This window comes from Solanum stenotomum, chromosome 1, assembly GCF_019186545.1.
Source record: "Solanum stenotomum isolate F172 chromosome 1, ASM1918654v1, whole genome shotgun sequence".
NCBI classification, from domain to species: Eukaryota; Viridiplantae; Streptophyta; class Magnoliopsida; order Solanales; family Solanaceae; genus Solanum; species Solanum stenotomum.
In genome coordinates, this window is record NC_064282.1 from 9,868,118 (window position 1) to 9,881,285 (window position 13,168).

Genomic DNA, 13,168 nt, shown 5'->3' on the forward strand with positions numbered 1-13,168 from the left:
AAACATAATGTGAATGTGAACCTCACTGATATCTTAGTTAACTAGAAGTTTCTCGTCAGATTAGCATCACATACTACCCACAGCTAAGTGTCTAAAAAGAAAAAAATGAGATGGGTGGTAGCAAAGCAGCATTGCACATCCTGGAAACTACCTCACTAGTGGGAAACATCAAGAATCCGTGATGCAGCCAAGAAAATATCAGGAGCAGGCTTCAAAGTTCTAAAAGCATCAGCTGATACAATTGCAGCAAGCCTGTCAAATCAAAGAAAAAGGATATGAGGTCAAATATAAATAAAAAGATAAGTAAAGACAAAGGAGAGGAAGGCAGGGAGATTTCAATTATTTCACTGCAAACCTGCGATTTTAATCCGAGTTGTACACTTTCACTTGTATAACCTCAATAAAGTACTATGATCTTGCAAACTACATTATCAACCAATGAATAGTGTGTGTTTGCATATATACCGTGAAGAAATGAACATTGAACGTAACTCAACCACAAAAGTTAGCTCATAAGGGAAGGATTACCCAAAATCATAGAAGGAGACACCCACCCACCCCACGCAGGGGCGTGCCCAGGACTAGAAAACATAACACGGGGGATCAATATTGAGAAAGAGAAACATAATAACATGGCTCGATGGATCTGACACTAATATCATTTGAAGAAATGGACCATGGGCCTAACTCAACCCCAAAAGCTAGCTCATAAGGGAAGGATTGCCCAGGATCATATAAAAAGATCACAAATTTGAGAGTCTGAGCGCCTGATTCCATGACTAACAGATTCATTATGTCAACAAAATGTTTATGTCCAGCAGTTCCCTGAGCAGAAGTTATACTAAAAAGTCAAGTGTCACAGGAGTAGATATCAGGTTGTGCTCTACAATAAAACATATCTATAGTGATAATTTAAATAACTAAAGTTCGTTCTAGGTGCTGATTCAGTACAATTCATTGTTACCTGAATGAGGAATGAGAAGCAACTATTCACAGTTAAAGCACATTCAATTAACTCACATTGTTATTGGTAAACCTGCTGCAGCCAAGTTTGCATTAACTTTTAATCCGGTCAGCACTAAATGCAACAGCAACTTTGAGACCAGTCTTTTTACACTGTTGTGCCATATCACCAAATTAATGAAAAGTAACAAAAACAGAAAGAACAAGAACATAAAGTCAAGTTCCATCACAGGTTATACATACCTGAGAGACAAGTTCAAAGGCACCAGGGAAACCTATGCCAGAATTTGGTTTTGCATACTACGAATGATTGTCAGTTTATCAATAAAATTGTCAGTTCTGGGGTCAGTTACCATGACTAAAGGGAAGGTGCTTTGAGAGTAGATATTCGTAAATATATGAAATTACAATCACCTTTAAAAGATATATCTTTAAAAACCTCTTCTTTGCAGCCTCGGTATCAAATCCTTCAACCATGCTTAGCACAAGCAACACCACCTAAGAAGTTTGTTTCACCTGATATATTTCGAGGGTAAAGGAAAATGAAAAAAGGAGAAAAGGTCATTGAGAAAATATGGCAAAGGAACAGGGTGCTACACAATCAAAATTTATTTCCTAAATGATAGTAACATCATACTAATTTTCTTATCACTTGAAGTCGAAAAAAGACTAACTCAAGATCAAATATTTTAACCATGTATTTGGATCAAATGGCAATTAACATGATAATCATTCAAAAGAACAAGTTTCATAGACAATAACGATGGTTTTGTGGGTACAAGTGTTTCTCATGGAGAAGGGCCCTAATTTAACAGAATGAATGAACAATTCACATAAGGCCTCGGCTAGCAATGTGAATGAAAGTAAGCAAATGATAAAATCTACAATCAGAACCAAAACCTATTATATTTGAGGGAAAAGATATGATGCTTCACAAAAATCAAATATTCAAATGAGGTGAATGAAGGTTACCAGTTTCTTACATAACAAAGTTCCCATGGAGGGGACTGGACAGAGATTCTTGATAATTCTTTTCTTTTATTTTTCTTCTTTTCCATATTACATGTAGCTAGCTTAATCATTACGCCATCAAATTTATCGGCATGCCTTTAAACAGAATGACCAATGGCAGAGGTAAAACCATAAAAGATATAATGAGAGCAATTTGAGAATAACATTGAACCGTAAAAAAATTGCCCATTGGACAGATGCTTTACACTTTATCCTCGACTTCTTAAGGCATGATATCCAAAGAAGCTAGCGAAGTCAACAAAAACACCCAAAATTGTCCATGGTTCCCAAACATATAAATCAAGAAACTACTACTCAATCAAGAACTAGTTGGTGTTGGTTCAATTGTTCAAGAACCAGTACCCTGAAATAGTAGCAATGATAATTTCATACCCATCTTTCACATCATACACTTAAAAGAAAATCAAGAAGGGAAAATACAAATAATAATGTCTACAACCAGAACCGAAACATATTATTTTAAGGGAAAGAGATGATAGTGCTTCACAAAAATCAAATATTCAAATGAGGTAGATGAAACTACTTTCTTGCCTAACAAAGTTTCCATGGAGGGGACCGGACTTTTCTTTTGTTTTACTTCTTTTCCATATTACATGTAGCTTAGTCATTACTTCATCAAATTCATCAGCATGCCTTTAAACAGAAATCGTAAAAATATAATGAGGCCATCTGACAAATAGCATTGAACCATAAACATATAAATCAAGAAACTACTACTCAATCAAGAACTAGTGAGGGTTGGGCAATTATTTCCAAAAATATGAATCAAACACTTGGAAGAAAATCAGGAAGGGAAAATACAAATACGTACTATAAGCAGATTGACAAAGAAACCTTTCCCCCAAAAGTTCAAAGAAGGGAAATAATCAAGAAATTTCCAATAAAGAGAGTATTCAAGAAGAAGAAGAAGAATTTACCCACAAAGTCTTCAACGGTAACTTGAACACGCCCACAGCCGCTTTTCTTGATGATTTTGAAAGAACTCCAAGATTCTGAAGGCTTTTGAAAGAAATTGAAAGGATAATTTGGATGTTGAGTTGAAAAGTGTGGCGAGTTTGGGTTTTCCATCAGTACACGCAGGCAATGTAGAGGTGTAAGCCACTTTTCTCTCTTGTTTTGGTTTTGGGGCCTTTGGTTGGAGACGCTTCCATTATATACTTGTTATACCCCCGTTGAGTTCCGTGTGATTGGACTATTATATCCTTTTATCCGCTTTGGAAATACGCGGATAATTAGAATTTATTTGTCTTAATTATGTGATCGGGTTTCCTAAAATTAATATGAAAAAATGGCATGAAATCACGTAAAAGTCAAAGGTTGAGAATAAGAACGAAAAGAAATATAAATACTATTAAAAAAATACTTTTAGAAAATATTAAAAATTAAAAAGAATTTAAAATAATAAAAATAAAAAATACATTAAAATGAAAAAAAAAATAGACATGAAAGGAAGAAATTAAAAAGTAATTAGCTTGTAATTACACCATGTAATTATCAACAATTTACAGTCTCCCCTATATCTTATACGGTAATTACATGATCAACCAAAAAGGACAAACAATGTAATTACACTCAATTACACCAAATTCAATTACAGTATAACTTTCCAAACAGATTCAGTGTTTTACAAAAAAATCTGAATTTTTATAATGGATGAAAAAAATATATATTATATTAATTTAAGGGAAAATAAATTTTGAAAACATCTTAGGATGAGGCAACTCTCGCTGCGGCTAACATTATTCTACAATTGAGATATTACTTTTTGGACATTAATCAAATATTATTACTATATAAGAAGAGTGAATACATTCACTCCTCTTTCGACACGTGGCACCAAAAAAAAGGAGAGGGTTAAACATAAGTGTGAATGTGAGGGTATTTTGGGTATTTAAAAATATCCTCACATTCACACTTATCTACTAAAAAAAAACATTACTATATAAGAAGAGTGAATACATTCACTCCTCTTTCGACACGTGGCACCAAAAAAAAGGAGAGGGTTGAACATAAGTGTGAATGTGAGTACTATATAAGAAGAGTGAATACATTCACTCCTCTTTCGACACGTGGCACCAAAAAAAAGGAGAGGGTTGAATATAAGTGTGAATGTGAGGGTATTTTGGGTATTTAAAAATACCCTCACATTCACACTTATCTACTAAAAAATATAAAAAAAAAATATATATATATATATATAATATATAATGTATAATATAAGTAGTAGATAAGTGTGAAAGTGAGGGTATTTTGGGTATTTAAAAATACCCTCACATTCACACTTATCTACTAAAAAATATATATATAGGTAGTAGATTTAAATATATTTAAAAATAATATAAGTAATACTATACTTAGTATGCTTAAAAATAGTAGAAACTACATAAAAAGTACTACATATCATGTTGCAATAATTAACAATTATTTGACACTTTCAATTCTATCAATGCCATATAAATTAGGATAAAAAAGGTAACATTTATATTCAAAAATAATATAAGTAATATTATACATTACAATAATTAATAGCTTAAATATTTAAAAGTTATATAAAATATTTAATTGACTCTCTAAATTCTATTGGTACCACATAAAATGGATTATATGATAAACATATATTGTTTGAAATTGACGAAAAAGAAACTATAAATTACAATAATTAACAAAAAAAAATAGTCGGCTCCAAAAAATCTATCAATTAAGAACATATATTGTTTCAAATTGACGAAAAAGAAACTATAAATTACAATAATTAACAAAAAAATTCTCTCGACTCCAACAAATCTATCAATTAATGCCACATAAATTGGGACATGGAAAATAACATATATTCTTTAAAAATTAAGTTCAAAATGTACTATAAAATACAATAATTAACAACTTAATATAGTAAAGAGACATATAAAAAATGGTTAATATTTGAAATTTTGCATGTGCCACATAAATTAGAACAAAGAGAGTAATAAATATTATTTTCAAAATTCTGTAAAAAAAAGGTACTACAAATCACAATAGCTAACAATTTAAAATATTTTTAGAATCATATAAAAATTTCAATAACTTCTCAAATTTCATAATATATGACATAAGAAGAGGGAATAACCAATATATTTATAAAAAGAAATGACATATAAAATGAAATGGACAGAGTATTAGTTTTTGAAAATGGAAAAGGACAAAACACATATAAAATTAAAAGACATATAAAAAAAAGTTGGTTTAACTCTCAAACATAAAAAGTAACATATGTTATTAAAAACTTTAATAAAAAGTACTATAATTTACAATAAATAATAACTTAAAATATCTACAAGACAACAAAAAAAAGACTAATTTTTGTACTGCTTGTGTCACATAAATTAGGATTGGGATGATTTTAAAATTTTAATTTTGGTTATACATTATAAAATAGCCGAAAAATTGAATGATATAATTTTTTTAAAAATAACCGAATGAATCGTCCTATCGATAACCCTAATGTTACTTCTACTCTGTTTATTTTTACTTAAATTTAGAAAGATATGTTTCATTTCTACCCTCAATCTTATCGCTACATTTATTTGCTATTTGAAATTGAAATTAAAAAGACAAATGACAAATAAGTTTTTATATTAGCTCACTTATGAGCAAAATATATTATAACAATCTTTACTAATTTTATAACAATACATAAACTATACTCTCTCCGTCCCATATTAGATGGGCACTTCCAACTTTACACGGTGATTAAGAAATCATTAATACATTGGAAGACTTCACCATTTTGCCCTTTGTTTATATCAATGCACATTGAAATGAGTTACAAAAAATACACATACAATATAGGAATGGTCATATTAATTGTAGGGGTAAAATGGAAAAGAATTAATTAATTCTATCCTAATTTAATAAGTGCTCAAATAATATGAAAAAAAAAATTTAGTAAGATTCTCATCTAATATGGAACGGAGAGAGTAACAATATAACTTTATTAATGTTGGGCCCGGGCAGCGCCCGGGCTTTCTTTACTAGTTTTAATATAATTGAGCATATTAATAAGTAGTAGTATTATATTCAACATTTTTTTTAAAAAAAAATCAATTATAAAATAGATCTAAACATCAATATTAGAGTGAACTGTCTGTTTTAAAAAGTCATGGTAATTTTTTTTTAAATTCACACGTTTCTTTTTTTTTTGGTTAGAAGACATTTTACAGTCGTCATAGACTACAAAGCAAACAATCTTATATCTCGTCTTAAAAAAGATTTTGCATCTTCTTTTTTCCTAAAAAAAACAATATTTTCTAAGCAGAGATTAATTCATAAAATTTAATTCATCTGTTTTTATTTATTTGTCTTTAACCTAACTGAACACAAAGTTTAAAGTTACAGAAAAATGTAAATTTGTTAAACATCGGCATAATGTCTTAAATATGTCATACAGAATATTAAAATAAAGAGATGGGAAATTAACAAAAACTTAATTTTTTAAATATACCGAACTACGTGTTTAGACATAAGATTTCAGATCATGATTCCAAAACAATGTTTGGATATGCAATTTGAGTTCATAATTTCAAATTGAAAAATAAGATTTGGAATTCCAAATTGGGATCTCATTTTTTTAAAAATCTAAAACTTGGCCTATATGTTTTTAAAAAAAAAACAGACTCATGTTCGAACTATCAAACTCAACACTAATAAGGTGAAACACTGATCCCTACCAATATACATTACTTGTAGAGATGCAAAAGTGTATTACTTTTACACAATCTGTGGAAACTTGCCATATCCAGAAGAGCACATGGACCCTTTTACAAAATTTGCAGGCAGCTTTTCATGTGCTTGCACACAAATGCTGCTTCTTGACACGCCAGTTTCCAAAGACTAGAAGCTATATACATCTTCAAAACATCATGCTAAGCTTGTAAGATACTTACAGATAAAGAAAGCTATACATATCTTCCAAAACCCACTAAGGTAGCAACTGAAATCGACTAGGCAAAAAATCCCCAATCCATCTGAAATATGGAGTTACTTGTCTTACTATTATTCGGAATTTGTACAGTGGACTCGATAAAGGCTGCATCAGGGATAATGTTGCTTCCAGTATCAGCTTGCGAAGTCACATGATCAATTACTGATGGTGCACCAAAATTGATCATACTCGGGGCCAAACCACTGTGCAAGTTTGGATTTGTTTTAGTTTCCTTGTTCTTATGCTGTTCATAAGCAGCCATTTCTCGGATATATCTTTCCTTATCCAGCTTACTTGCTTCAATATAAGGCTGCAAAAGTTTGAAGGAAACGATGAACAAGGCAAAATGTTTTACTTCCCACTTGTTACATGGAGCAATGTAAAACATAGGAAGGAAACATGAATGCCTAATTGATACATAAGAGTACATAAATGGCCAAATTTTATGAATAAGAAATTTAGGAGGCATATCATTTAAAATCTGCTAGCAACTATATGATAAGTACTTCATCATACCTCTTTGTCATTTTCAGACAGAGTCTTCCAGGCATTAATGGCCATATCTCTGATTTTCTTAGAACCATAACTCTCCCCAAGTACTTTCTTTTGTCTTTCACATTCCAACTTGACATACATCTGATATGAACTCCTTCCTCTTATTGGAGCACCGGGGTCTTTCCTCAGATATCTGTTGGTTGACGAACTCTGAGATTTTTGCTCTGGTGTCTCTGGCCCTACTGAAAGAAAAAATTATGATCAATTTGAGTCCTGACCTAAGAAAATATGACGGCGCCTGAGGTAACAAACTCAAATTTGAGGTTTAGTTGGACAGGCTAGTAACTTTAAGACACTGCAAGGACTAGTATCAATTCATGACTCCTCAAAGTAATTGCATGAAGAGAAACTTAGATCCAAACAAATAGCACACATCTGAATGGAACATGCCAGGATAGATACACACCTTGGAAGGTTATTGATGACTTCTATATGGAAGAAAATAAAATCTTCTACTCTGTATTTTTCTTTTTTTATGAAAGAGGTAAAAAAACATCTATTATGTATTGCTGCAAAGATTAATCTTAATGCCATGTGTGCCTCATTTATCTCCTGTTCTGTTTTCTTTTTGGCTAAAACATGTATTCATCCAAGGGAAATCATACATGTCATATACACCAAAATAGAATGAATCTTTGGCATTTAAATCATATGCAACCGAAGAGAAGATCAAGAGTGATACAGGAGTAGTTCAAGTAAGCTTTTGAGGTGTGACTTTGTTGCAGGAAGTGTTTTTGTATAACAAGTCACTCCCACTTTCCTTTTTTTTGTCTAGACAAGCCTGATAATAAATATTCTAAACATTGCATTATTAAAAATCTACCAATTCCTTTTCACAGTTAAGACCACAAAAATAGCAATTCCATAATGTTGACTCTCTACAACTGTACCAACTTAGGCCCATCCTCAGCTTTATAGGACATATAGCATGAGTGTGTCCATTGATGGTCTAAACTTACTTGAAAAGTGACATTCCGATGAGAAGTTCAGAAGCTTAAAGATTTGTAAGTCTCTGAGATAATGAAGAATAACAAACCTGTCGAAACTTGGCGACTATCATTCTTGCACTTCCTTTTTTCTACTGGACAGTCCCTATCATTATTGTGCAAAGTTGCCACGGGAGATGACCGATCACAAAATTTCCTCTTCCCTGCGGAGTCATCTGACCTATCTGCAGAACCTAAAGAAAGACTATAACCTTCTAACAGAGAGAATTGATGGAAAACCAGTCACGCACAAACTAGGTGATTGAAAAATTCAATTTCTATTAACCATAGACCTCCAAACTTTCAACAAGAAAGTTACCTTTTACTGGTGCTAGCCTAACAGCATCAGAAACTTGACTAGGTGGTTGCATGGTTCCTTTTTCTCTACTTCGATAGTAATACAGTTGCTCAAGTTGGAGTAGGAGATTTTCGTACACCTTCTGAAGTTGAGTTGGGAACATTGTGATATTGCTTTTCACATGCAATGTACATGCAACTTCACCCCACATAGCATCCTTAGTGACCTAAATATTGCAAATCAAGAACTCAGATAGTGGGGAAGTCATATGCATATCCAAATTCAGTGCTAGTAGGGGATTCATTTCATTTACATCATTTTAGAAACTCTTATGATCGGAGACTTAAATTAATAGCAGAACCATGTTAATTCCTCATTATTTTTCACCATACCTCTCAGATACACACTTTTTTGCTGATTGGAAGATGATACAGTGGAAAAATTATGTTATTGAAGAAAAGATCCTTCTAAAAATGACAAACAAGGAGAACAAGTTTTCGGTACTCATTTTAGTAGTTTCAATGAGAAAAATTATGTTATTGAAGAAAAGATCCTTCTAAAAATTATGTTTAGATCCTTCAGCATCTCATAAGCAGCAACTAGTTATCAGATATGAAAACCTAAGGCATAGAGCAATTAGATATCAGAAACACTGAGAATCTTAAATGACTATTTTAGATAAGGTTGAATCTAAAGTGACTATTGACTACAGCATATTTGTTCCATCTGCATACTCTTTGTGTACACTCTGCCGTGCAGTTCAGAGAACTATAGTCATCAAAACAGTTTGTGAATGATTTCACTCATTCTTCAGCATATTCCTGGTTATTTTGTTATATGCACTTTCATTTCACAAAACTTGGAGGTTATTTTCAGAAGACATTACACAAGAAATACACCGAATTGGCTAATGATCATAACCCCTCATATACATTTTTTTTATGAGGGGGTTATGATCCAATTTCCAAAAAAAATCTGATTTGCCTTTTTTTTCTTTTCTCGTTGTCTTTTTCAAACAGTGGAAACATTCCTAATGCTTCAGAAGAAAGAAACATCAATTCACTTAACCAGATTATGTGAGGAAAATGACATGATGTTGGTACTGAGGAAAATGACATGTTGTTGGTAATGAGTACAGAAATAAGAAATCTGAATCTGGTGGGAAAAAATTTTACCTGATTAAATCCACCTCTTTTAATGACTTCTTCATAGAAAAGATGCAAGTCCAGGTTTGTTTGTCTTAAGTTAAAGCTGCATATATAGAAAAATAACCTTCCTTATATCAGAAATTTCATCTCTCAACCAACTTTCAAGTTTCAATATGCAAGCTAATAAGCCACCAAAATTAATACGTAACATAGTAATTGCAAATTACACCAACCTTCGAGATCAAAAGTCAAAAATCTCTATCTATCTAATGCTTGGGTCCTTGGGATTACCTAAAAGCAACTTGGTCGAACTTCGAGAAATTTATATTCTCTCTCAAAAGCATTCATATTCTACCGTGGATAATGCAAGTGGCAAACAAAGCTCGCTAGTAGCTATAGCTAGTCATGAGCATTAAGCATGAATTTGAAAATGAACAGACTCTCGACCTCTGAGAGAGGTAGGGTAAGCTCAGCGTTCACACTTCACTCTACCTCCGCGGATCCACTTTGTGAAAAGGTGGGAATGGGACTACAGTGGGTATGTTGTTGATGATGGATTTGAAAACGTATATAATGATAAAGTCATTATTTAGACATACATTTTTAGGAGAAAATGTACTCACACTAGACTGAGCCCAGAGGACTCGTTCAGCTTGTTAAGCTTTTCATAGAAGCTATCCTTCCCATCATAGTAACTCCCGCCGGCCAAATTCTGCATTGTGGAGATATCACCGGCAACAATAGGCGACGAGAAGCCGCATGCATAAGTTCCGGCACCGGAAAACTTGTCGCCACCGTGGATTTTCTTCTCCATTGTGCCGGTATTGTTCTCCTCTGCTGCCATGCTGAAACTGCACCTCTTCTCCCTCTAATTTCCAATTTGACTCTTGTTTTTTATGGGGTTCATCACACATCGTCCACGTATGTGACCCCACTTTTAGAGAACTTGGTCTGACGTGGAAACATTGTGGGGCCGTAGGCGTACATGTGTCATACATGCAAAATCAAGAAGACATGGATTCATACAAATCTCAGCCGTTGCTAATTCCACCTGTCTCGTAAGTATATTTTTGTGATTTTTTAGTTTTAAATTTCTTTTTTCTCCCTCCGATATTTGGTACCCACGATGTCTGAGTAAATTTAGATTCATACGGAAAAGTTTCATATTAGGAGTAACGTGCTTCCTAATAAAGATGGTTTCATATTTAAGAAAATTTGAATTCTCACCAAGGAGTGTGCATCGATCGGTTCGATTTGGTTTTTATGTATTATCAGTTTGGTTAATCGATTTTCAATTTTTAAATATATAAACCAATTATCAAATCAATAAGATCTTTTTTTTTATTAATTTTGATCCTTAACGATTTGGTTTCCTGTTTAATCAATAGAAAAATACTTAAAAACAAATATATGACGTCTCTAATAAATTTGATGCAACAACACAATATGTAACTTTGCAAATGCTTGTAAAATAGAAACAATAATAACAAACATAATAAGAACTATACAAGTGTAACACAAAGATAAATTAAGAGGAATAGGGTTCTTACTCCAGATTTTGACGTTTGTATAATATGAAGGTTTGAACTTAAAGTCACTATGAAATGTGAACTAAAGGCCGGAGTACAAAGACAGTACTAGCAAGGTATTAAAATTAATATTTAATATTTATGTACAAGTAAAAGTTGTTAATTACTAATCTTAATGGGTTATCGATTTACTTAATAACTAAATATTAAAAACTAATATTGAACTGATAACCCGATAATTTTTTTATTAAACTATTAAAAGCGTTAACTTAACTTAATAACCCAATAACAATAAATCAATAACGCCTTTTCAATTCGATTTATCGGTCGGTTCAATTTTGCACACCTCTAACTCTCCCATTGAAAAATACTTCTCAACAAAAGCAACTTTGTATCCAAAGAAATTCGAATCTAATACCTTTAATTAAGAATGAATTAGTATTCCGTTGCAAGAAAGACTTTTATTTGCACAAATGTCAATAAAGGAAGAACATAATTACAATCAAGATGGTGTTTGAATTGACTTAAAAATTGATTAAATCTACTTTTAAGAAGTACTAGTTTTTAACTTCTGAAAATATTTGACGAATATAAAAATAACTCAAAATAAGTCAAATAAATGACTCATAATAAGTTAGAAAGTGTTTGTAACACAAAAAATAACTTAAAATAAATTAAAAATCAAAAGTAGGTCTATCCCTATTTTTTATTTTCTGATTTAAAAGTGATTTAAGTTTAATTTTTTATTTTTAATTTAAAAACTATTTTTTAAAATCAATCTAAATAGGCTGAAAAACATGATGAGGAAAAGTTCAATATGTGTACTTCATATTAAGAGGATAAAAGTACTTTATTCACTATTTATGATTTTTATTGTTACCTTTTATTTATTTTATGCCTTCATTTTTTCATTCTTTCAATGGATTTTGCCCTATGTGCATGATTGATCGTAGTTTTTTAAAATTCAAACTTTAATAATAGATAATTATGTATGTGATTTTTATTCTTTTTGAGAAATTATCATATTAAAAATATGAAATAATTTAATTAGAATAGAGATAATAATAATAGTAATAATAATAATAATAATAATAATAATAATAATAATAATAATAATAATAATACAACTCTTATTGTTTTTACTTTTTTTTATTCTCTAACTATTAAACAATTACTCATAAAAATAATATACTTCAAAAAATAATAAAAACAAACTTTATTATTTTATAGAACACCTTTAAGACATACTCCCTCTGTTTCTAATTACTTGTCCATTTTTTTCTTTTTAGTTCTCCCTAATTACTTGTCCATTTTGACAAATCAAGAAAGGACAATTTCTTTTTACCTATTATACCCTCAATTACTTTGAAAAAAGTAGAATTTCTCGAAAATCTTAAATTTTTAATTCATTCACTTCACAATTAATAGGGATAAAATGGTAAACTCACTATGTCAATAATTGGTTTCTTGATAAACGTGTCAATTCAAAAGTGGATAAGTAATTAGGAACAAAGGGAGTAGAGTAAATATATTTCTTTCTCTTTCAAACCGTCTTAGTGAGAACAATTTGATTCCTGTTAAAAAGGGTCAAGTGTATGAAATTGAGGACGAACAAAAAGGAAAATCACGATGGTTTGATTAACATTTAATTATAGAATTCGAAATACTTAAACTCAAATATCGAATACCAAATAAAAAAT

The 13,168-nt window shown here is 31.2% G+C and overlaps 2 protein-coding genes across 3 annotated transcripts in view; both read right to left on the reverse strand.

Moving 5' to 3' along the window:
* LOC125866748 (protein SUPPRESSOR OF QUENCHING 1, chloroplastic) overlaps positions 1–3,091 on the reverse strand; it is a 31,510-nt gene extending 28,419 nt beyond the window's left edge. The window contains exons 1-3 of one of the 2 annotated variants that reach the window (XM_049523328.1): positions 2,913–3,091; positions 1,378–1,479; positions 1,207–1,263 (exon numbers count right to left, since the gene is read on the reverse strand). In XM_049523328.1, coding sequence (XP_049379285.1) covers positions 1,207–1,263; positions 1,378–1,440 — 120 coding nt within the window. In that variant the 5' untranslated portion in view covers positions 1,441–1,479; positions 2,913–3,091. Of the gene's footprint in view, positions 1–1,206; positions 1,264–1,377; positions 1,480–1,946; positions 2,031–2,912 lie in introns of those variants that run through there. The other variant, XM_049556557.1, reaches the window with a different exon arrangement.
* Positions 3,092–6,971: 3,880 nt separating this feature from the next.
* Positions 6,972–10,785, reverse strand: LOC125853477 (high mobility group B protein 9-like). Its single transcript, XM_049533510.1, has 6 exons — positions 10,563–10,785; positions 9,967–10,042; positions 8,813–9,017; positions 8,544–8,678; positions 7,469–7,689; positions 6,972–7,262 (listed from the first exon to the last, which is right to left on the reverse strand). The coding sequence occupies exons 1-6, from the start codon at positions 10,781–10,783 to the stop codon at positions 6,972–6,974; spliced, it is 1,149 nt and encodes a 382-aa protein (XP_049389467.1). The 5' UTR covers positions 10,784–10,785.
* Positions 10,786–13,168: the final 2,383 nt, after the last annotated feature.

Bases quoted from the DNA above. Each gene is read 5' to 3' on its own strand.
- LOC125853477 (XM_049533510.1), bottom strand. From the start codon at position 10,783: ATGGCAGCAGAGGAGAACAATACCGGCACAATGGAGAAGAAAATCCAC. The intron at 8,679-8,812 runs GTAACTTTCTTG...TAGGTTCTGCAG, and splicing joins TAGGCTAGCACCAGTAAAAG to ATAGGTCAGATGACTCCGCA. The intron at 7,690-8,543 runs GTTTGTTATTCT...TTTTTCTTTCAG, and splicing joins TAGTCGCCAAGTTTCGACAG to TAGGGCCAGAGACACCAGAG.